The following is a 23,677-nucleotide window of genomic DNA, read 5'->3' on the forward strand; positions in this document are numbered from 1 at the left end:
GGCAATTGTAATATTTTTTTTAAGGGAAAAGGGCCTGATTTACCCCTCTACTATTGAAAATAGTCCACATTTACCCCCCGTTATACTTTCGACACAAATTTGCCTCTACCGTTACCTAAATAGCAATATTTGCCCTTATTTTTAACACCAGTCCACCGTGGCAATTGTAATATTTTTAAAAAAACGGGGGGTAAACCAAACGGTAGGCTGGTGTTAAAAATAGGGGCAAATATTGCTATTTAGGTAACGGTAGAGGCAAATTTATGCCGAAAGTATAACGGGGGGTAAATGTGGACTATTTTCAATAGTAGAGGGGTAAATCACGCCCTTCTCCCTTAAAAAAAATATTACAATTGCCATAATAGATTGATATTAAAAATAGGGGTAAATATTGCTACTTAAGTAACGATAAGAGCAAATTTGTTCCAAAAGTATAACGAGGTAAATGTAGACTATTTCTAATAGTAGACCCTTTTCCCAAACTAATAATGGTGCACTAGCCAGGATCAGAAGTTATCTCAATTCATCCAGATTTGCATAACTCAACGTCAAGGAAATGGAGAATGTGTCTTTTAGTGATTAGTATATTAATTCCTTAGTTAGCAGATCTCAATAATTAGGTGGCGTGCATGTGCTTCCTCCCCTAGGTTTACGTAAAATCCAATAAACTCATTACAGATTTTAGTTTCTTCCTCAATATTTAATTAATTAAGCGCCTAGTGTTTTGTTAAGTAGTACAAATTAGTTATAGTACAATTTCGCATTTTAAGATTGTAAGGAGCTAGTACTTTGCATTGGCAAAAGGAACAGAGAATATTTTAATGGGTTCTTCTTCCCAATTCATATAGTCGCTCTGTTCACTTTTATTAGTTTAAAAATGAACTTTACACACCCGTTGAGAAATAATGTAAATTTCTTGATCTACTAAGGAGCAGTTTGGACATAATTGGAAATCATAAAATAAAATTATATTTGGATATACAATTTAAATTTCTTAAATTATTTTTTTATAAAATTCAATAAGTTATGAAAACTATCAAAACTTTCCCAATTATTACATAATCTTACCAATTGTACGCTACTAGGAGTTTTTTCAAACTTTATTTCAATAGAAAGAAAAATTTAACATGTATAGTGATGTAAATATTCTTTAATATAATCCTCTCATATGATACAGACATAAATCACGATTGGTAAAAGTTAATGAGATTAATAAATAGTTGTTGAGAGTAATTATTAAAAATATCTGTCAAACTTATAAATTTTTACCAATAGTTGATGGTGGTGTGATAGGCTTCTCCTGGTATTTCAACAGTTTTTTGCTTTTTTCAGTAGACATGAAGAAGAGAGTGATGGTCAGTGACAAATACTACTAGTTTAGTAACCAAAACAAGATCAAAATTTAACAGCTCTCAATACAGCGTAATGGATATTAGCAAGTTGTCTCAGTTTCAGGTGGCTCAGATGGAGGCGATTCTAGGGCCTGAATTGGAGCCATTTGAAAACTTCATTTCCGATTACATGGAGAGCTCCTCCGAGGAAGACGTTTTAGGGCCTGAATCGGAGTCGGAGTCGGAGAACTTCATTTCCAATAACGCGGAGAGCTCCTCCGAGGAAGACGTTTTAGGGCCTGAATTGGAGTCGGAGAACTTCATTTCCGATAATGCGGAGAGCTCCTCCGAGGAAGACGATTCAATGTTCAACTTGATCAAGCACAATCATCCTGAATCCCTGGCTATTAAGCTTTCTGGCTTTCTAAGCTCTCATTCCCATGACGTTGACTTCCGTGATAACTGCATTTGCACCCTTTACGATTTGCTTTGTCTTGATGAGGGCCATACTTGGAACAAACTAAGCGTGTCAACTCAATCCACCATCAAGTCTATCCTTGTTGATAGTATAAAGTTTGAAGAACCAAAATCCATCATCAAGAATCTATGCGACACCATTTCCGACCTATGTGACATATTTCTACCATCTGATGATAACTGGCCTGAATTGTTGCCCTTCTTACGCCAATGTATTACTTCCAATTCAAACAAGTTAAGAGACTCTTTTTTCTTAATCTTTGCCAGGTTCTCCAAAAGCGTTTGCGAAAGATTAGTCCCTGACATGAAGATCTCATACCCAGTCTTCCTAAATACACTGAATGATGATACCCCCGATCCTCAAGTGAGGATCGCGGTCCTGACCACTGCGGTCAGGTTCATTCTGTACCTCCCGAGTTCAAATGAAAGGAAGTGGTTTCAGAATCTATTGCCAGCTATGCTGAGGTCGCTGACTGACGCAGTGCGCGATGGTGATCAAGATGATGCAGCTCAGAAAATGCTGAATATTTTTATTGAGTTGGCGGAGAATGATCCGAGGTTCTGCAGGAGGCAGCTAGTGGATGTAGTGCATGACATGTTTGAGATAGCAGAGGCTAATAGTTCGGCAGAGGAGACAAAGCACTTGGCAGTTGAGTTCTTGTTAACTTTGGTTGAGGCGAAGAAAAAGGCACCAGGGATGATGAAGAAGTTACGGTCCTTTACAAACGATTGCTTTACAATGATTTTGAACATGCTACTGGATATTGAGGATGAACCTAGCTGGTATAGCATGGACACCAAGAATTCGCATGCAGGGGAAACAGAGAACTACAGTTTTGGTCAGAAGTGTTTAGACCGTTTTTCTATTGCATTAGGTGGCCAGACTATTGCTCCTATTGCCATGGAGCAGCTGGATGCTTACTTTGTTGCCCCTGAGTGGGAGAAGCGCCATGCAGCTCTCAGGGCACTTACTCAGATAGCTGAAGGAAGCTCAAAGGTACAAATCTGTCTCATCAGTTTGCCCCATTTGTTAAAACTTCCTGTTCTAGTTTAATTTTTCTTAGGCTATTAGCTTGAAACCATTGTTTTTATCTGTTTATAGGTGATGATAAAGTATTTGGAGCAAATAGTAAAAGCGGTTCTCCATTCTTTCCAAGATCCTCATCCTCGAGTAAGATGGGCTGCGAGTCGTGCAATTGACCAGTTGGCTATTGACTTCTATCCGGATTTACAAGAACAATACCACAACCAAGTAGTGCCTGCAATAGTTGCAGCTATGGATGATATTCCTCGAGTACAGGTCTGACCTATGGTGATATGAACCCTTTATGGTTGCTGCAGACTTCCCAAAATACAATTGCAGCTATAAAAGAATTAAATTATTAGTTTTGTTGTCTTTCTCCAAAAAAATAAAAATAAAAAAATAATCGGGTTATTATTGATACAGGAAAAAACCAGCAAAAGTATCTGTCTTCGTGCACCTTTACAATGGAGTTACCGATTCCATGAAGTTGATGATATATAACTTTGTATTTGTATTGCTTTAATCTGTTTAATCTTAAAACCTTTGTTATTATTATCCATAAGAGAATAATTAATTGACTTTATGTGTTCTAGTAAGTTTGATAAGAATCTTGAGTTTAAAACAGGACTTATGTATTCTAGTAAGTTTGATAAGTATCTTGAGTTTAAAACACCTCATCAGTGCTGCATATAACTCTATAATCAGACTAATTGTTCCACTGCATTCTGCTTGAGTTCTTGTGGTCTAGATGTTAGCTTTGACATATTTTGAGAAGTCTTTTCTGTATAATACCTATTGTCATAGATGTGTTAGAAAAACAGAATAACAGAAAATAAGAAGAAAGGCTATAAGGTGTGAGAACAGCTTTCCTTAAAGAAATACTGCTTATATACGTTTGGGGAAATGCATTGTATACTGCAAATTAACTCGGTCATTTTCTAAGGAAGGTCTGAATTTGTAGAGTCAGAAAATAGGCTAATTCTGAATAATCATCTTTTTGCATGAACCGAAATGTTCATTTAAATATATACACTTAAAATTCATATTTTTATTTAAGTTCAAATTTTAAATTCAAACCAATGATATTAACTCTTTTAACATATAAAGCCTTCAAACTCATTTTCTTCTTTCGATGTGGGACATTCCACTCATCAGTATTGCGAACTGTCTAACATATTGGCCTTCAGCAGCCGCATATGATTACAATATGAGGCAAACTTAAGGGAAAAAAAGGTTTCCTTCAAAAATCTTGTACAGTTGGTAACTGAATAGCCATAACTTACAGAGCCTTCATAGCTATCCAGATTAACCTCGGAACAATTGCTTATCATGCTAGATGGGAGTAGAAGGAGGAGCTTGCGTATTCCGATCAGGTTCGAGAATATGTGGCTTAGCGCAGCAAACTTTGTTGATAGGCTAATGCTTGGTGGAATGGGTATGAAGTTGTTGGTACACCATCTTTCCGACCTGCTTGCGAGTTGAAAATGTGAAAATGAGATATAAGGAGGTGGAACAAGGAGGTGTTTGGGAGGGTGGAAGTTAAAATTGAGGGAGTTGATAAATGTGGTGAGGAGAGAGAGCATGCGGAAGGGGCGAGGGGTTAGAAGAGACTAGTTGGAGACAAAAATTGAGTACGTTGTGGTTGAAAGAGGGGGGTTGTGATACAAAATTCTTTCATTGGTTGCAGCAGCAATAGGAGGAGGAACTTCATTAAGTCTCTAGATGTGAATGAACTAGTGTACGAGGGGGAGGACAAAGTGAAGAAGGCCGTTGCAGGGTTTTATGGATAGTTGTTTAGCAGGTAGAGACCAAAATAAGGGTTTGGGGGGGGGGGGGGGGTGTTAGTTTTTAGTCAGATAGGGGAGGGGATGAGGGAGTGGTTGGAAAGGGATATAGAAGAAGATGTGGTGAGGGAAGTGGTGGAGACTTGTGCGAGGGACAAGGCTTGGGGACCGAATGGATTCACTTTGTTTTTTTTTTCAACAATGTTGGAGGATAGTTAAAGGTGAGTTGATGGAGACCATAGTGGAATTCCAAGAATCTAGGAAGTTCAAGAAATGTCTTCATGACTTTTTTATTACCATTGTGCCAAAGAAGGAAAGAATGACGAGTATAAAGGATCTTAGACCTATTAGTCTGGTAGGAAGCATTTATAAGATTATCTATAAGGTGCTTTCCAATATACTAGAAAAAGTCTGAATGAGACGGTGTTCACTTTTCAAAATGCTTTTTTGGAAGGAAGACAACTACTGGTGGCCAATGAGGTGGTTGATTCCAAAAAGATAAATGGTGAGCCTGGTAATTTATGTAAGTTGGCCTAGAAAAAGTTTATGATCACGTGAATTGAGAATTCTTCGATTTCATTATGTCGAAGATGGGTTTTGGGGACAAGTGGAGGAGATGGATCATGTTTTGCATTTCTACCGCCAAATTCTCTATATTGGTGAACGGGAGTCCATGCGGATTTTTTGGGAGTTCGAGGGGCTTGAGACAAAGAGATCCTTCATCAGATAGGGTGGTCAGTGGAGATCTTTTGAAGGGTTTCGATGCTTCTTTTAGAGGGCACAACAATGTGACAGTTGCACATCTTTTGTTCGCAGATAATACGTTCGTCTTTTGTGATGCAGAGGTGTCCCAGCTAGATCATTTGAGGTAGATTCTTATCGGTTCCAGGTTATGTCAGTTCTTAAGATCGATCTCAGAAAATGTGATATCACTATCGTGGGAGTAGTGAATAATATTGAGGAGATGTCGCAGAATTGCAAGGTGGGTACTTTACCTACTACTTATTTGGGGTTACCTTTGGATGCTTCTAGCAAAAACCGTGCAATGTGGAATTTGGTGATCAAGATAGTAGAAAAGCGGCTAGCGGGATAACAAAAAGGTACTTGTCGTAGGAGGGAAGGAAATGTTGATCAAAAGCACTATGTCCAGCACGTATTGCATGTCACTTTTGCAGGTCCCTTGTAAATTGACTGAAAGGTTGGAAAGACTTTGGCGTAACTTTTTATCGGACACATTGAAAGGCACTAGGAAGCATCATCTAGTGAACTGAGGACTTGTCACTTCTCCAATGGAATGGGGAGGACTCGTTGTGAAAGATCTCAGGGTGTTCAATAAAGCTCTGTTAGGGAAGTGGATATGGAGATTTAGAATGAAGGAGAATGCTTTTTGGACAGGGGTGGTAGTGGAAAATTATGGTGCAAGAGAAAGGGGATGGAGGAGTAGAAACATTATAACTCTATTTTGGCGTGGTTTGTACAGGAGTATTATGAAGGGATGAGAAGATTTTTGCGGACATTTTTCCTTTAAGGTTGGGGCCATATGGAAGCAAGATTTGCTTTTGTGCACATAAGTGGTAGGGAGAATGAGTTGAGGAAAGTCTTCCTGTCATGTATCCTGCCAAAGAGAGATGACATTCCAACAGATTTGTGGGTCACTGGGACTTAAGATTCGGAAGGAACTTGCAGGATTAGGAGATGAAAGAATTTTAAAATCTGATTGAGTTTTTGTATGGGCTAGCCACCCTAAACATTTTTTTTGGAATTAATGGAGCTGGTGAGAGAGTGAATATAGTTTATTGTCTGTTAGCTCTTATTATAAGAGGTTACTAATGAGAGAGAGAGGTGCTTTTCCCCATGACTTTATTTGGATCCCTCGAGCTCTGAGGAAGGTGTGTTTCTTTGTATTGTTGCAAGGGGTGCGATCCTAACAATGGCAAATTTGAGGAAGAGGAGGATCACCTATATTAGTTGGTGTTGTGTAAGGGTGCAAATGAAAATTAGATCATCTCCTGTTGCACCGCAAGGTGGCTAATCGATTATGGAGGGCGGTCCTTAATTTTCTTAGGTTGCAATAGGTGATGCCAGGCACAGTGAAAGAGGCTTTGCAAAGTTAGGACTCATTAGGCGGGAGAAGAGGAGCCCATGGAGTGTTGCCCCTTTAGCAGTCATGTGGGTCATTTGGAAAGAGAGAAATAGAAGGGCCTTTGAAGGGTGGAGCAAGATTTTGTAAAGTTACAAAATAGTGTGTTATCTCTAGTTTTTTGGTGAACTTACTATGAAATATAGAACTGTCAGTAGAATAAAGTGAGCGATGTATTTTACTGGTCGTAGACTAGAGTATATATAGATTTTGTACTACTTCTACAGCAAGGAGTTAAACAAAGAAAAGGATAAGACCTTTCTAAACATAATCTAAATACAAAGGGAGTTACAGCAGAATCCTAAAGAGTAGGATCTACTAAATCTGAAATTTAAATAGGAATCAGATAATTATCCATTATACTTATGAGGTCTCTATTTGTATAGTGTTGAGAAGTGAGCATTAGTGTGCTGACAGCTGTTGCCAGCTGGATGACAGCTGTAGTTATTTGTAACTAACATTAAGTAGCTAGTGGAGATTAACTAGTTAGTTAGAGGTAGTTATAGGTTGGCCAATTCAGTGTTTATATATAAATGTACAGCTATTTTATATACTCAGCTTAGTCGAATGAAAACCCAGATATTTTCCATTCTCTCTCTCACTGACTTGCTTCCATTGATAACCGCCTATTCTCACCTCTAGTTTTAAGATGGTATCAAAGCCATTGTAATTCAAGGCAAGGTTGGTGGCCAAGGGATATACTCAACATGAAGGTATTGACTATCATGACACCTTTTCTCCTGTTGCCAAGATGGTGACAGTTGGGTGTGCCCTCTCTTTAGATGCTATGTTCCATTAGCCTGTGTTTCAGATGGATGTTTTCAATGCTTTTCTTCAAGGGGACCTTTATGAGGAAGTTTATATGGTACTGCCTCAAGGGTTTGGCAGTAAGGGAGAGTCTAAGGGTAAGGTGTGTAGATTGAAAAAATCTTTATATGGTCTCAAGCAGGCATCAAAATAGTGGAACATTAAACTTACCACTGCCTTGATGCACTCAGTACTCACGCAAAGCAAGCACGACTATTCTCTATTCACCAAACAGGATGGACAGAAAATGGTGATGATACTCATTTAATCACTGTAATGATCTTGAGCTGATCAAGGATACAGTCCACTTTACAGAAGAACTTCAACATAAGGGAGAATCTAAGGGTAAGGTGTGTATATTTTTTAGGAATTGAATTTCTTAGATCTAATAAAGGTATTCTCATGACACAGAGAAAATATACGCAGGAGTTGATCTCAGAATGGGGTTTGTCAGGTGCTAAACCTGCAGTAACACCCTTGGAACAACATATCAAATTCACTACTGTTGAATATGATAAGCATTTGGTTGGAGAAAATGACAGTGAACCCTTGTTGCAAGATAGAAATGTATATAAAAAACTAGTAGGGAAGTTGTTGTATCTGGCCATGACTAGGCCAGATATATCATATTCTGTTCAGACATTGAGCCAATTTATGCATGCACCCAATCACACATGGATGCAACCTTACATGTGGTCAGATATCTCAAAGGCAGACCTGGTTTGGGAGTTTTGTTGAGCAGTGATAAAGATGACACACTTACAACATTCTGTGATTCAGACTGGGCTTCGTGTGTTGTAACTAGGAAATCTGTAAGTGGATACTGTGTGAGGTTGGGAAAGAGTTTAGTCCCTTGGAAATCCAAGAAGAAGGAGACTATATGAAGAAGTGCAACTGAAGCAGAATATAGAAACATGGCTTCAGCTGTATCAGAGATTTTATGGCTTGTGGGATTTCTAAATGAGATGAATATGAAAATCAGACTGCCTGTAAACTTGTTTTGTGACAATAAAGCATCTTTACAGATTTCAGCAAACCCAATCTTTTATGAGGACAGCATACAGAAATAGACATTTTTTGAGGGGAAAAATTCAAAAGGGAATCAGGGCAATGCATATCGCAGGAACCGAGCAAGAAGCAGACAATTTGACCAAGGCATTAGGAGGACAGCATCACAACTATCTGATTAGCAAGTTGAGGTTGTTGGATGTGTTCCAAAACTCAACTTGAGGGGGAGTTTGAGAAGCAAGCATTAGTGTGCTGACAGCTGTTGGCAGCCGGATGACAACTGTGGTTATTTGTAACTAACTTTAAGTAGTCAGTGGAGATTAATAAGTTAGTTAGAGGTAGTTATAGGTCGGCTAATTCAGTGTTTATATATTTATAGATATACAAATATTTTGTATACTCAGTCTAGTTTAATGAAAACCCAGATATTTTCCATTCTCTCTCTCACTGATTTGCTTCCATTGATAACCCACTGTTCTCACCTCTAGTTTGGACATATAGGGATTGAATCTCTTTTGTTAAGAACCATATTTTGATATAGGTTATCTTCTTTTGCTATACCGCTTCTATACGGGGTTTCCCATTTGTTAATAAAATTATTTACCTTATAATTTTACCTTCTAGGTTGGGGTAAGGTCTCTCTACTTCCTAGGTAGGGGTAAGGTCTATGTACACTCTAGTTTCGCAGACCCCATTTTGTGGAATTGCACTGGGTATGTTGTTATAAAAAGTTTGGAGCCTTCATAGCGCACTGCTTGAAATTTAAGCTTATGACTCTATTTTGGTCTACATAAAGCTCTGGCCTTAAACCCGCAAGGGTGGTTCAGTTGGTTGAGCATGGGGAATTCATAATGGAGGTCTCAGGTTCAAAACCCCCTGCCTATGAGTAGACAATAGGGGATTTTCCTTATGGGTCAAGCTCATCGCACGGGGCTTGTCAAGTGCGGGTTATCAGCCCAGTGCGGGTTATCTCTCCTGTGTGGTTTGCTAGTTGTTGCATAGGAGCTGGGTTTACCCTGTGCGCACCTGAAGGTCCCATGTTATCAAAAAATAAAAAATAAAGCTCTTGCCTTAAATGCTTGTAATGTATTAGACTAGAGAGGCAGTAATTGCAGAAAAATATGTCAGGGGAGGTATCAGAAGTGACTCTTAAATAGAGTTTGAAGAATTCATAGTATAAAGATTGGGTGCAGATGTGTCATTACTGCGTCATTCAGTTCATGATACCAACTAACTTGTTTACTCTCTTTGGCATTTTCATAGGTAGCTGCAGCTTGGGCTCTTTCAGAATTCTATGATTCTCAAAAGGCAGAAACTTTGATACCTCACTTGGATCGAACACTCAACAAACTAATTGAACTTCTTGAGGTATGCATATATAGAGGCCACCCTGTTAAAAAGGTAGATTACTGCTAACAAATCTAAGAGATCCGTGCTGCCTTTCCTACTCATTTCTGTTGTTTGCAGACTGACAATCAAATGGTTCAAAAAGCAGCAATGCGGGCACTGATTGAAGTAGCTGATGTATCTAAGGTATTACCAACTTGAATTTATTTTTGACTCAGTTCTATTTCTACTTATGTTACGGATAATGATGGTAAATGTATCATTCTTCAGAAGGAGCACTTCCTAAAGTTCTATGATTTTGTAATGCCATATTTGAAAAATGTCCTGGTAAATGCAAATGATAAATGTAATCAAGAGCTTCGAAGCAGCGCGTTGCTGTGCATAAGCTATGTTGGATTGGCTGTAGGCAAAGAGAAATTCAGAGATGACATAGAGCAGGTTTTCTCCCAGCTATGACTAATACTTCTTTTTCCTTAAGCATGCGACCTGGTTAAGTGATAACTTGAGGTGAAAATACATGTTAATTAACCACGATTAAGTGATGAAGCTTATGTAAAAAATGCGTGTATTCATTGATTTGGTGTAATCACGAGTGAATTTTTTCTGTGGTGCCATTGCAGATGGAATGTCTTCATTCTTGTTTGTATTTGCTATGCTTCGTTAGATGGATTTCCCTTAGAAAAACCAAAAATTGATTACACCTGTTTCACCTAAAAAAAAAAATTGAATACACCACTATTACTTTCTTAGACAGTTGGGATCTATGACTGAAGACTTTTATATCTTTTCTCATACTAGTTCCCTTTTGGTCGTACATTCTGCCTCTCTTTTGGCACCCTCTTTCTTTTCTAGGTGGCATAGTGGTGTGAGCTTATCCATTTATTCATTTCTAATTTTCGACTTCTTTTAATAGTGTTTTGTTTGTCATTAAAGGTCATGGAAATGCTCAAGTCATTACAGGAATTACAAGAGTCTGATTCTATTATTTACATTCTAAAGGTATGTGTTTGATTTTACGTGAACAAAATTTTTTATGGATTGGCCTCTCAATGTTTACTTCACTTCATCATAGGCATGCTACGCAATTTGCAAGTGCATGGGTAAGGAATTTCTTCCTTACATGAGTACTGTCATGCCACCTTTGGTTGAATATGCTCAACTTGAGCTCGATACAGATTTAGATGAATCAGATGATGATAGGTAAGCATTTATCACTGAAGTTTGTCTTTTCCCATTATTTTTGAAGTTCATTTGGATTTTGCTTCATTTTAATTTGGATTTATACTTCTTTTCTATACAATCTAGGGTAAAAAAAGATTGAATCAGCAAAAGCCTATGTGACACTGTGGTCTTAAATAAATATTTGATTGTTTGAGTGTTGTCTTGCTCTTCAAATTTTCTAACCCTGCACTGTCATCTCTCGTTGGCTCGATACTCTATAAATGTTAGAGAGTGTAATCCTCAACTGGTTCCCTTCACACCATCTGTAGTTTCTTAGAAGCTAATTCTGCTGCCATCCCCAACTCTGACTGTATTGTTGCCGGCTTGCCGCTGAAGTCTTCCAGCCATTCAAGATATTCCTTCATAAGCCGCAATCAAATGGTGGTGTGGTGTTCCTACTCCTTCATCCCCAGCCTAGTGTGCTATACTTTTCTTGTATAACCTCCTTCCAGCAGAGCCTGCTCCCAGTTCCGAATATCCCCATGCATTTACACAGTAACGCCTTGTTAAGCAATCTGAGATCCTTTAACCCAAGTCCTTGCCACTACTTCCGTGAGGTGACAATGTCCCAGTTGACTAGATGATATTTCCTATCTAGTTTATCCTCTGAATCCCGTAGGAAGTTCCTCTGCAGCGTCTCCAACTTCTCGGTCTCCCTAGCCGGTGCTTGCAACAACAACAATAACGTACCCAGTAGAGTCTCACAATGTAGGGTCTGGAGAGGGTCGAGTGTGTCACGCCCCGAACCATGGCCTGGACGTAACACGGCACTCGGTGCCTGACTACATGTGACCGAGCGAACCACATGACTTGCTGAATCATCATGATGCATAACATAAGCGGAATATAACGTGAATGCATGATGAGCCTTTATAAAACATAATAAGTCATAATACTTAATAAAGTACTTGTTTAAACATGAGTGAGCCAAAATGGCTATGCGACTTCGATTATCTGACATGACATAACTGTCTGTTCTAGTCTATGAAACCTCTATCATGAGTCTGACTGAAAAACATACTTACTGGGACAAGGCCCCCAACATACCTTTAGATGCATAACTAATCATAAGATAAAAGTTGACTAAACCCCGAATGAGATGGGGCTCACAAATAAGCTGATACGAATGCTGTCCTACTGAGCAGATGTGTCGTCCTGTATATCAGTACCTGCATCGTGAAATGCAGGCCCCCGGGCAATAAAAAGGGGACGTCAGCACATTGAATGTACTGGTATGTAAAACAACCGGAAGAAACAACATGGAACATGGAATAACATAGTAAGAACTGAAACTGAAAACTTGGACATGAACATGAGCATGAGCATGAGTACAAAATCATGAAATTTAAAACTGAAACTGAGTACTGGAAGCATGAGATAGTCTGTAGTAATCTGTAATAATCTGTAATACCGACATAAACCACCACGGGGAGGAGCGTGGAGTCTGATCTCTGCCCGATCAGCTAAGCCATCTCGTACCTTGCCGGGGCACGAGACATGAACATAACATGAATGGATCCAAATCCCTCAATGGGGAACATATAAAGGAATCGTCCTACTGGGCGGAGCGATTCTTATCCTACGTTGGCATACGTAGTTTCAGGCTATCTGAGCCTTCTCGGTATTATTACAACTCCCGAACATGAAAATAATATAGTTGGCTAAGAAGCCCATGACTTTCGTGAATTAACTTGTACTTGTCTTGAAATCATGATTTCACGAAAGGACTTGTAAACATATTTTCATGAAATAACTTGTAAACTTGATCATGAGAAATACCATAATGCATAATCATACGTTTGTAGCTGACTTGAAAACATGCTTGTAATTTGTAAAATAACATTTTACAATTTCATATAAACATCATGAGAACATATGAGGAAGAATTCATGATTCATGGATTAAGCTAGGATTCCTAATGTCCGAAATGGAGGTTTAGGAACACAATAACGAACATATATACGGAATTCATGTACATACATACATACATAATTACGGGCTACCAATACATTGGGTTTAATGCCCTAGGAGTTGAACTTCATAGAATTTACTAAACGGATCATGGGGAAGAACATAGAAGTTCCCACATGTGGATGGAAGTTCTACATACCTTAACCTTCCGCTTTTGGGCGTATCACAATGTCCTTCACCCCCTTCAACTTCAATCTATAGCATACAAGTCATAGTGATTCTATATTAGCAACAATATCCATGTTTTGTTCATCTAAGCATTTTATTAAACACTTAGTGGGCATGAAGCTCTATAACCCCCATTAATGGTGTTTTCTTCACCAAATCCCCATTCTTTTACTTCTAACAATTTCTACAGTCTCAATTAGATGCCATTAACATCATTCTTCATAATCCATATGAATACAACAATCCCAAGTCATCAATCCAACAATTCTAACATAGTTCATATAATCATCTTCAACAAACCCAATTATTATACTCCCAAGAATTCATCAATTCATAACTATAAATGATTGGGGAGTAGAAATATTACCTTTTGGGTAGTCACCACGAAATCAACACCCCCAAGTCCGATCTTGGGCTTAAAATGACGACAACGACTTGTACTACACTTTTTCCTTCACGAGCTTTGGGATTCGGGGCCTTAAACTTGGTTGATTTTCTACTTTCTCTCTCTAATTTCCCTTCTCTCTCACTTCCTCTCTCTAAAATCTGAGTTTTGGAGGAAAAATGGGCTGTTAGGGTAATATTTTCTTTATATACCAAGGGGAAAATGGGTTGACCCAACTTGAAAACGGGTTGGGACCTTGCTGTCTTAAAACATCCATATCTCCTTATCCCGACGTCTCCTGTGAACCCACAACCTATGGTTGGAAAGGTTTTTCAATTATCTACAACTTTCGTTCTTTGAGTTTTCCCAAATTCCCAAGTTATGATAGGGTTATGGCCTCCCGAAGTCAGGTGACCCGAAACGTATATACGGACCAAGATACGGTCACTGTTACGGTCCCGTAACACGAGATACGGACCGTAACTTGGTACCGTATCTTGGTGAAAATTTCCAGTGAGTTTCTGGAAATTTTCGGGACGTTACGGTCCACTGTTACGGACCGTAACACGAAATACGGCCCGTAACGTCGCCGTTACGCTGGCAGAATTTCCAGCGAACAGGCTTCAGTAAAATGGGCATAACTCTTTGCACAGATGTCCGTTTGACCCCCGTAAGATACCGTTGGAAAGCTATTTCAAAGGGCTACAACTTTTATCAAGGAAGTTTTCTCAAATTCCCAACGGATTTTCATGAAATTTGATTGGAAGTCAGACGTATCAAAAACTTAGCCGATTCTATAGGATTTCAAGTGCCTTACTATTAGCCATATTGAGACGATCATATCTCCTTGCTCCGATCTCTGATTGGCTTGATCCTTATATCGTTAGAAAGGTATTTCTACATACTACAACTTCATTGATAGTACCTTCCAAAATTCCAAACCGATCAAGGAGTTATCGCTGCCCGAAATAGGCCTATCAACCATTTTCGCAAAACGTTCAAACCTTCCATGTTTCCACTAGAACTCTAATGATATGAGCTTAAACTCAGTCCTAAAATGCGGGGTGTTACAGAGTGTACCCCAGACCTTACACCCGTCTTGAAAGGTAGGAGGCCGTTTCCGAAAGACCCTCGGCTCAAGAGAGAAAGACAAAATGGTCATATAGGGACAAGCATATCAAAACAATATGAAAACGAGGAATAGCAAAAGCGAGAAAGTCATGATAAAGTAGTCTGGGAGGGAAGGAGCAGTAGCTAGCCGGTGCTTGCAAGAGCGACATAAAATGTGTGGTTATGCTTGCCAATGTGCTCTTTTGATTAGTACTTCCCTGCTTTCTGTAAGTACCTCTTTGGCCATCCAACTAGCCTCTTCCCAACTCCTTTGGTAAGTACCAAATCTATAGCTCGAAGTGGCATGAGCTGTCCTCTATGTCTGGCAGAATAGAGTCAAAATTTGACCCGCTGACATATATTGCTTTGACATCTGTCAGACACTGTGTCGATTAGTTTGCCAAATCCTGTTGTAAAATTCTTATTGGGATGTATATTGATCACATCTTTAGGAGCACCTAGTTGCTGCCTTACTTACCCAGTTAAATAGAATTTCTTGTGAATCCATAGGATTTCTTATTATTTCTTTTGCTTTACGAATCAGTACTAAGATTGTTGCAGTTCCTTGGGCGACCAATTATATCTTGCTTAAGTTTAACATTTTACAGTATACATGAAGTCAAGTTTGGGGATAAAATAATAAGCATCAAAAGAAGTGACCTACTAGAGGCAAAATCTACAGCCTGTAGCGTCATCGATTTATTTGCTGAGGAATTGGAGGAAGCGTTCTACCCCTGGATTACCCAGGTTAGCGTAGACAGTCACTTGCACGTTTGCTTTATTCCACGTGTTGTTAAGTGGATTCAATATTAACTGGTGGTATTTATGTCTTAAATCATGAAACAGGTTGCTTCAATTTTAGTTCCGCTTCTGCAATTCTGTATCGATGATCATGTCAGGAAATATGCTATTTATGGTAAAAAAAATATATATATATTAAACTCATGATTTCATATGGTTTTCTTTGATTTTCGTTAACTTATCCAATTCCTCATGAGATGTTATAATTTATGGTGGTTAAGCAATGCCATCCCTGTTGCGTTCTGCTAACCTGGCGGAAGAGAAAGGGGCTGCTCAAGGTGGAATCCAGTTGGACTTCAAGCAGTTGTCTGGCGAGATAATACTGGCTATGGGGGACGCTTTATATTTGGTTGCCTTCAACATATTACTATTTACATAATATTTTTTTTTTCCTTAAAAGGATTGAGCTCCATTTATAACTGAATATAGGGCAAGTAACACTTTGATTGATATCTCATGCAGGAGCGTGAGACAAACATATGTGCAATTATTTTGAGTGAATTGGATGAATGCCTAGAGGTGCGTCATGCTAAGAGGTTTCTTTACTTTGATCCGAGGTTGCAGTGTCTTCCTGTGATGGTGGTGTGCTGTTTTTTGAGCCTTTTTATGTCTATTATGATAAGAAAGACACTTGTCCAAGCTCATAAGAATGATGGGTACTCTACGAGAGATCTCAGTTGTTCTCCTTTACTGGAGATATATGCAAGACACTTGTCCAGGCTCGTACAAATTATATTCTATTAGAAGCAAAAGAAAGCTTTACAACCTTATACATAGCGAGACCTGGGGACAAGAGTAATGACTTGCATTGTAAGATCTTCAGGGATAGAGTATAATAGGAGCTTTGTCTGACTTGATTCTTAGTCTGTGTGCGAGTGCATGCAGAATTTGTAACTCATCCTACGAAAAGACATACCATAGATTGCTAAAGATATTTTAAAAAAGGCGGAGGTTTTTAAGAAACTTTGTCCTAATCAAGGAGCAAACTGATGATAATGTATTGGCAAGAATGCTAGAACGTAAAGAAGCTATCATATCTCATTTAAGTTGGGCCAGCCTCTTTCTGGGATTCCCCGTTTCTTTGACCCAGAAACGAACTAATCCTTCTTTCTCTTGAATGAATGCCCGATTTTTGTCGAATCTTTTTGATCACCTACCATAAATCACATAATCACAAAAGTCCCCTTGACATGAATAGGTAAGACTGACAAACAGATTATTAAGTAGGTGGTAGATTGACTCCATAAGGAAACGTATATTCTGTAGATCACTGTTAAGCCAACTTGTGAAAGGTTTCATGATTGCTGTCAAAGCAAGAAACAACACTATCCTAGAAATTGAGTGAGGTAGTGTGGAAATTTTTCACTTATTATATGGTTCTTTTTTTGTGTCTTCTTTCAGATATGTGGACCACTTCTCAATGAAGATCAGGTTCGTAGCATCATTGATGTGATAAATCATGTCATTAGAGAGAGTTCACTTAGAAAAGGAGAACTCATAGACGCAGCAAAATTAGAAGACTTTGATGCTGAGGTAGCTGATTTGCTGAGGGAGGAAAGAGAGGAAGAAGAAGAAGTTTTCAGCAATGTATGTTAGATAGGAGAATAAAGTTCAGACATAACTCGTGACCCTATGTTGTCTTCATAAAACCTTTCACTTGGATTGTTCTCAAATCACACAAACATTTTTTATCAGGTTGTTGACATATTGATAACATTGATCAAAACATTCAAGGATGCTTTCTTGCCATTCCATGGTGAGCTTCCACCAGATGTAATGCCTACGAGGGTGAGTTTCAGCTCAAAATAATACAATCTTATTTCCGGTTAGATTTCAGCTCAAAATAGGTTGTTTTCCATTTATGTTTCTCATAGTTCTTTTTTTCCCTCTGCTCAAAGGGCAAAGATGAAACAACCCAAGAGAGAGGAAAGCGTATTTATATCTTTAGTGCCCTCGTGGAGCATTGTGGCGAAGTAGCTCTAAAGTAGGTCTGTCTTTATGATTTTTTCTCAAGTAAGGTCACCTTCTGATAGTTACTTTCTGTCTAAACTAGGTACTATAATTTATATCTTCCTTTTCTCTTGGACGCAAGCAACGACGACAACCCATATGTTAGAGAGGTTTGTGTATCTTTCAGACAAATTACATTTGCTATTTGATTCATCCGAACACCATTCATGTCATGCTCAGGCTGCAGTTTATGGACTTAGGCTTTGTGCTGAATATTGCGATTATGCTTTCAAACCGTTTATTGGAGGTATGATTTGTTCAACCTGTAATTGCGATCCTTTTCATCATGGAAAAGGAGACAATTAGGAGTGATATGTTATTGTATTTGATAAATCCCTTGATTTCAGAGGCTCTTTCAAGGATCAATGTAGTCATTACTCATTCCAATGCTCTTGAACCTGAGAACGTAAAGGCATATGATAATGCTGTTTCTGCACTTGGTAAAATATGCCAATTTCATCGGGAAAATATCGACTCAGTGCAGGTACGTTTTTCTGGGAATCTCTAACATCTTGTTCTTCATGCGTTATATATTTCTATTGATTGAGTTAATTAATTAGCATGATTTTAGGAGACTTTATTTTTCCTTTTTCTAGTGTAATTATGGGAATCGAATATTTCGTTTTATTGTAATTGATTATCTTTTCTTAATCGGTTAGGATTTAGTTGTATAAATACTCCTCCTTATGAGATGCAAAAACTTTTCTTATGAAAATGGTAACCGTATATTCATCAGCATTAAGGATGTGCTGACCACCTTTACATTAAAACAAAAAAAAAAAAAATTGTCCTCTTACAAGAAAATATCTACAAAGAGCTCAGTAGATCTAACAAAGATTCACCTCAAGTAAAAAGACATAATACAATTTGACTTGATTCTCTGTATAGGACTACTGCATAATTAGGAGACTTTTAGTTTTTCCTTTCCTAGCGTAATTGTGGGAATATATATTTCCTTTTATTGTAGCAATTGATTGTCTTTAGTTAGGATTACCCCTTCACATGGCATTTGAAGACATTACTCGAGTATATACTCGAGTTATTCTAAATCATTGAGTTCGGATTTTGGGTACTTCAATCACTTTCATCAGCCATTTTCACTGCTGGTATTTTTCATAAATTCCGACGGCCATATCTGTTCAGAAACAAAGAATATCGATGACTTTGCAGTTTGAAGTGTTTTTCAGAAGAACGTGGTCCGAAAATTTTTCCGACGGCAGATCATCGCTTACTCAGACAGCTCTTTTCTACTTTAAGGAATATTCCATCAAAGACTAAGTTGCCAATATATCACCCACCTTCGACCGCTGGAAATCTAGTAATTCTGGGACAACACCTTGTGCTTCCGATGGTTAGCCATTGTAAATTGAAATACTAAAACAATACATCGAATTTTGTTTACCTTCCGACACCTCTCATTATCTTGTTTCTCCATATTAATGAACAAATTCTTCTCTTCATCCAGCTTAATCATATTTTCACTCAGTTCCATACATTTCCTTCAAGAGACATTCAGTTGCTCCTCGATTTTTAACTTTTCTAAGTCAATTAGAGCTTGACTTTTCTCCATTAAATGACACTCCTCTTTTTACACGAGCTTGTTGATATGAAAATTTAAATCAATGGAATTTCACCTAAATTAATTCTAATAATCATAGTTTCGGATGAGGATTCAGACTCTCATTTAAGTATTAATAGAATAACCCACCCAGGAATCCGAGTTTGGAATCCAGGTGGTTTCCTATATAAATATTGATAAATATGCCTGCATAAATAAATTCTAGTTAGATGATGCCTGCATATATAAATTCTAGTGTTTGGTTTCCTGTGCAACTTAATTAGTTTTAGTTAACATGTATCTGAGGGTGTTTAGTCAGCTTAAGAAAAGGAAAGTTTAGACACCTTTATGTATTAAGAGAAACTTAAAGACACTTTTATGTATAGTAACGTACATTATCAGTACTTTTATGTATTTAAAGGAAAATGGACTACAAACATATTGACTGTATTTGGTGTAATGAATAGTCCTTTTGATTACACATTTTTAGAAGGGTATGTCACATTATGCATACGGTAACAATATCAATATAGTAAAACATGTAGCTTTTGATCTTCCAAGATGAAATCATGCTCCTCCAATGTACTTCATAATCTTGTTAAGCTTCCACAATATCTCATTCCAAGAGTTTTTGTAGATTATTCCGGCTTGGCTGAATTGTCTGCCTATAAAAGATGACGTGTATGAAGCCAAAGCGGTTCTAGACCAGCTCTGTTCAATGGTTGAAAGGTTGGATTAGTTTTATCATTACCTGGTCTTTACTTTACTGTTTGAAGTTTTCCATTTGTTACCTTAACATTACTTGCTCGACAACTTATTTATTAGCAATTTCATTGATGCAATTATCTTGGATTTTGTCAATCTATTGGTTAGGCCAATTGCTTCTGACAACTTGTTACTACACATTTTACTGCATAACAGCTTCATGGAACTTCAGTATAAAATTTTCACGCTGTTCTATATATAGAAGTATACCAAGCTAGCATGAAAAGTATGTAAATGTTGGATTTGTGGCTCCAACCACCATCTTCCAACTAAGAAATTGAAAGAACTACTATTAAATTTAATGTATGAAGTAATAACCATGTCAGTCAAGTTCTAAAACATTTTAAAATTCTGATTCAATGAAAAGATGCAGTTTTAAAGATTCTAGTTCAGATTTAATGAAAAAATTTCTTATACTAAATATCTAATTTCTTATACTTTAATTTACTAACATATTCTTGATTCCTTAACCAAAAAAAAAAAAAAATGCTAACATATCTAACTTTCTGCAAGGCTTAAGCTTGTATCAAACATGTCTTTATCAACATTGTTTCAATATAATGTAACAATCTCATATATCTTTCGTTCAAAATGATCCAAAAGAAACATAATGGTGCTTTTCAATCTATCTTCCTCTGATTGCATGTCTTCTGTATTCTCCAATTTGAAGTGATATTTCAATATTTTAACTGGTTTACTATTTGAAGATAGAGCAACGTGAACACTGAACAGTTTATATAGATTTACTTGAGTGAAGGTAGTTGTACATGCTTCTCTGATGGCAATGAGTTTACTTGACAAAATCATCTTTCATGGTGGTTGTTACTGGGAACTTTTTGGGTTTTCAATTAACAAAGTATAAACTAACCAAAGTTTGTACGCTCTAAAATGTCCTCCCACGTATTAATGTTTTTTTCCTTTTGAATCTTTAATGTTTTCTAAATCTTCTAACTTGCAGATCAGACGCAGATTTATTGGGCCCCAACTATCTGCACCTTCCAAAGATTATTTCAGTGTTTACAGAGGTCAGTTCAAAATCACAACTAGCAGATGTTAAAATGAGTTGCTTATTTGTACTTGATATAAATGATTTCGTGACAGTGATTTTAGTACTATTTGCTTTTGTAAGAAAGGTAATAGAAAACAAGGATTGTAGTCTATGGGTATCAGGGTGAGTTTAATTATTACTGTCCCCTTTTCCGTGGCCCCTATGCAATTAGGAAAAAAGAAGATTTTAGTAGCTAAAGAAAAGACATGTTTATATTTCATAATTGCATTGTATGTTAATCAATTGACAATTAGATCGGTAAGTTGTTTGGTGCGGGGTCGGAGTGGTTCTCTCTCCGTCTGTCGATTTGGATGCTTCGTTTGACATTTGCATCAAATTAACTTTAATGTTAATGTAGCCATTTAGTAATTGAAATTTGCTTCTTCTTAGGTTCTATGTGCTGGAGGGGATCTTGTTACAGAAGAAACTGCAAATCGCATGATTCATCTGTTGAGACATTTTAAGGAAACACTGCCACCAGCCACGTTGGCATCAGCACGAGCATTGTTATTGCCTCAGCAGGAGATGGAATTGAAATCCATTTTATCACCTGAGGAAGATGTTAACGTTTCAGCCGATGCAATGAAACTACTAGTGCTGTGAACTTGTGGGGATCAAACATTTTGTTGGTCAAATGTGTAAGGTTCGGGGTTAGCTATGGAGACCGACTCTTGCGAAAGTTTGGCTCTAGTCAATTTCTTTCACTGTAAATTGTTGTTATCAAAGTTCGACTCTTGCCACTACCTTGACCAATTCCCTCCCCCACCCGCTCGCAGTGTAATAAACTCGGTGTAAAAGCGCATAAAGAAAATTGTGCCATGGGATAGCGTCTGTATTCCCAATAAATTATTTTGAGAGTTAGTTATAGGAAGGGAACGATGACCATGTGTACTATTAAGTTCTAAACTATTTATATATCTGTTTAGATTTGCAGCATATATGTAATGCCAACTTTTTAAAGGTAACAGACATAATCCCAATATTCAACTACTTCACTAAGACCTTTATTATGATGTTGTAGTCTTTTTCTGGGCGCTCTTTAAGATACTTCACGATCTTGATGACAGTAATCTAGTGAGTATTAGTCAGTGAGTCCGCAAACTGACACAAAACATGCACAAGAAAGGATGTCTAGTTGACTCACACCATTCACCTGAACTTTCACCTCCCGTGATAGTGGGGGGTTCGACATAGACCCCTATGTATATTAATAATCCAAAAAGATAGTACAAGGAGGAAAATACCACCAAGACCTCAAAAAATAAATAATACAAGTCGTAAACATATCACACTTACGTTTATGCTGGTCCTAAGACCTATTTTAAGTTGTGCATTAACCAATACTTCATAAAGCATGAAACTTTGCCAATAATAGACAGCATTTCTTCTGTAAGGAGAGGACCCCCTTATCTCCATCACTTTATGTTAATAAGGAAGTCTCTCATTGAGGCCATAATTAGATAGCCCATGGAGGATCAAAATACTAGTCTCCATGGGGAGATCAGATTCTTGGAAAAAGGTAGCAGTCCAGGTGAGGCAAGTTGCATCTTTTGCTAGTGAGTCTGCTACCTGATTTGCTTCCTAAAGCAATGTATAATCTGAATGCCTCTTTGGTGAACTTTCTCTTGAATAATCTTCACATCTTTTTGTAGTTTCCATGGCACTTTGCACTTGCCCTCTATCATCTGCAGTTCTGCACCAATAGCTGTGAGTCTTATCTCCACAGTCATGATCAGATTGCCATTTCCATTCCTAACAACTCCTCCAGCTCCGGCCTCCCTTTGTCTAAACATAAAAGCTGTCATCGGTGTTGAGTTTCCACGAGTCTCTTCGAGGTTTTTATGTTTCAGCTATATTGCAGACTCTGTTCCAACCCCATTCAAGTTACATTCTGCTGAACTTTTTCCCAATAGACACCTTTACCTGGAAGAGGATATGCTGTTTCAGTCTTGCTGCAGTTGTGGATTTATGTCCGTATCTTTTTGCACATATAGCTTTCCATAGATCCCAACAAATAACACTAAGAGTGATCAGCATAATGAATTTATCGACTACATTCCTAGGCTGCCCACACCGCCATTGCTTCAGGATATTATGAAGATTCATGTTAAGGATACAGATGCCTTGGGCATTGGCAAAATAGTTCCAGATTTTACCTGCTAACCCACCAGTAGCAAAGACATGGTCCAAGCAGTGGCGGATATAGCATGATAAGTGGGGGTTCAATTGAACCACAAACTTTTGACGCAGTTTTTCTTTTGAATTTCCTTGTTTGAATTTCTGGCTACGCCACTATAATTGTTGTATCGATGCAATAAGAAAAGGAGGAAAACATAAAAATTATCAGATTTGATTCACCATAATTATCTACAATAAATTTCCTGCCAAAACCGTAAGATGATTTATGTAACTTGAGAAATTAAGCTCTAATAAAAAAACAAAATCAATGGAAGAAAGAGAAACGTGATACCTTTTCAGATAGCCATAACATAATAAAAACGAAAGAAAGTTGTAGTAGGGTCTTTATCTCACATAACCTGATAATATAGTGATAACGCTGCTTTGAATCCCTTCGGCAGTTTCCTAAATTAAACTTGATAAAAACAGCAGAGACCAAAAATAAACTCTAAAAGAATAGCTTCTTAAAACCTGAGAATATACCATGGGTACTAATAATTTTGCAAATGCATGACCATCGGTTGGCCTTTTATTATACTCATGT

The 23,677-nt window shown here is 37.8% G+C and overlaps 1 protein-coding gene and 1 long non-coding RNA gene across 6 annotated transcripts; one reads left to right on the forward strand and one right to left on the reverse strand.

Annotated features, from left to right (window-relative positions):
• Window positions 1-1,273: 1,273 nt before the first annotated feature.
• Window positions 1,274-21,954, forward strand: LOC132624909 (uncharacterized). 5 transcript variants are annotated; one of them, XM_060339673.1, is made up of 20 exons: window positions 1,274-2,805; window positions 2,911-3,108; window positions 9,835-9,939; window positions 10,039-10,104; window positions 10,189-10,356; window positions 10,852-10,917; window positions 10,991-11,118; window positions 15,382-15,520; window positions 15,620-15,689; window positions 15,796-15,923; window positions 16,037-16,093; window positions 16,976-17,161; window positions 17,270-17,362; window positions 17,473-17,558; window positions 17,628-17,694; window positions 17,765-17,831; window positions 17,932-18,068; window positions 19,780-19,871; window positions 20,866-20,932; window positions 21,346-21,954. In XM_060339673.1, the coding sequence occupies exons 1-20, from the start codon at window positions 1,426-1,428 to the stop codon at window positions 21,556-21,558; spliced, it is 3,513 nt and encodes a 1,170-aa protein (XP_060195656.1). In that variant the 5' UTR covers window positions 1,274-1,425; the 3' UTR covers window positions 21,559-21,954. The 5 variants fall into 5 exon arrangements, 4 of the variants coding, with proteins under 4 accessions (XP_060195656.1, XP_060195661.1, XP_060195670.1 ...); XM_060339678.1 differs by lacking the exon at window positions 10,189-10,356; XM_060339687.1 differs by lacking the exons at window positions 19,780-19,871; window positions 20,866-20,932; window positions 21,346-21,954 and having other exon boundaries at window positions 17,785-17,831; window positions 17,932-18,067.
• Window positions 11,566-14,710, reverse strand: LOC132629186 (uncharacterized). Its single transcript, XR_009578138.1, has 3 exons — window positions 13,646-14,710; window positions 13,250-13,305; window positions 11,566-12,308 (listed from the first exon to the last, which is right to left on the reverse strand). It is a non-coding gene; the product is annotated as an uncharacterized LOC132629186 (long non-coding RNA).
• Window positions 21,955-23,677: the final 1,723 nt, after the last annotated feature.

The sequence above is a fragment of the Lycium barbarum genome, chromosome 2 (assembly GCF_019175385.1).
Source record: "Lycium barbarum isolate Lr01 chromosome 2, ASM1917538v2, whole genome shotgun sequence".
In the NCBI taxonomy this organism is placed as follows: domain Eukaryota; kingdom Viridiplantae; phylum Streptophyta; class Magnoliopsida; order Solanales; family Solanaceae; genus Lycium; species Lycium barbarum.

Coding starts and splice junctions, on each gene's coding strand:
- LOC132624909 (XM_060339673.1), top strand. CDS start 1,426: ATGGATATTAGCAAGTTGTCTCAGTTTCAGGTGGCTCAGATGGAGGCG. Junction 2,806..2,910: donor TAGCTGAAGGAAGCTCAAAG/GTACAAATCTGT, acceptor ATCTGTTTATAG/GTGATGATAAAGTATTTGGA. Junction 15,690..15,795: donor CAGGAAATATGCTATTTATG/GTAAAAAAAATA, acceptor ATGGTGGTTAAG/CAATGCCATCCCTGTTGCGT.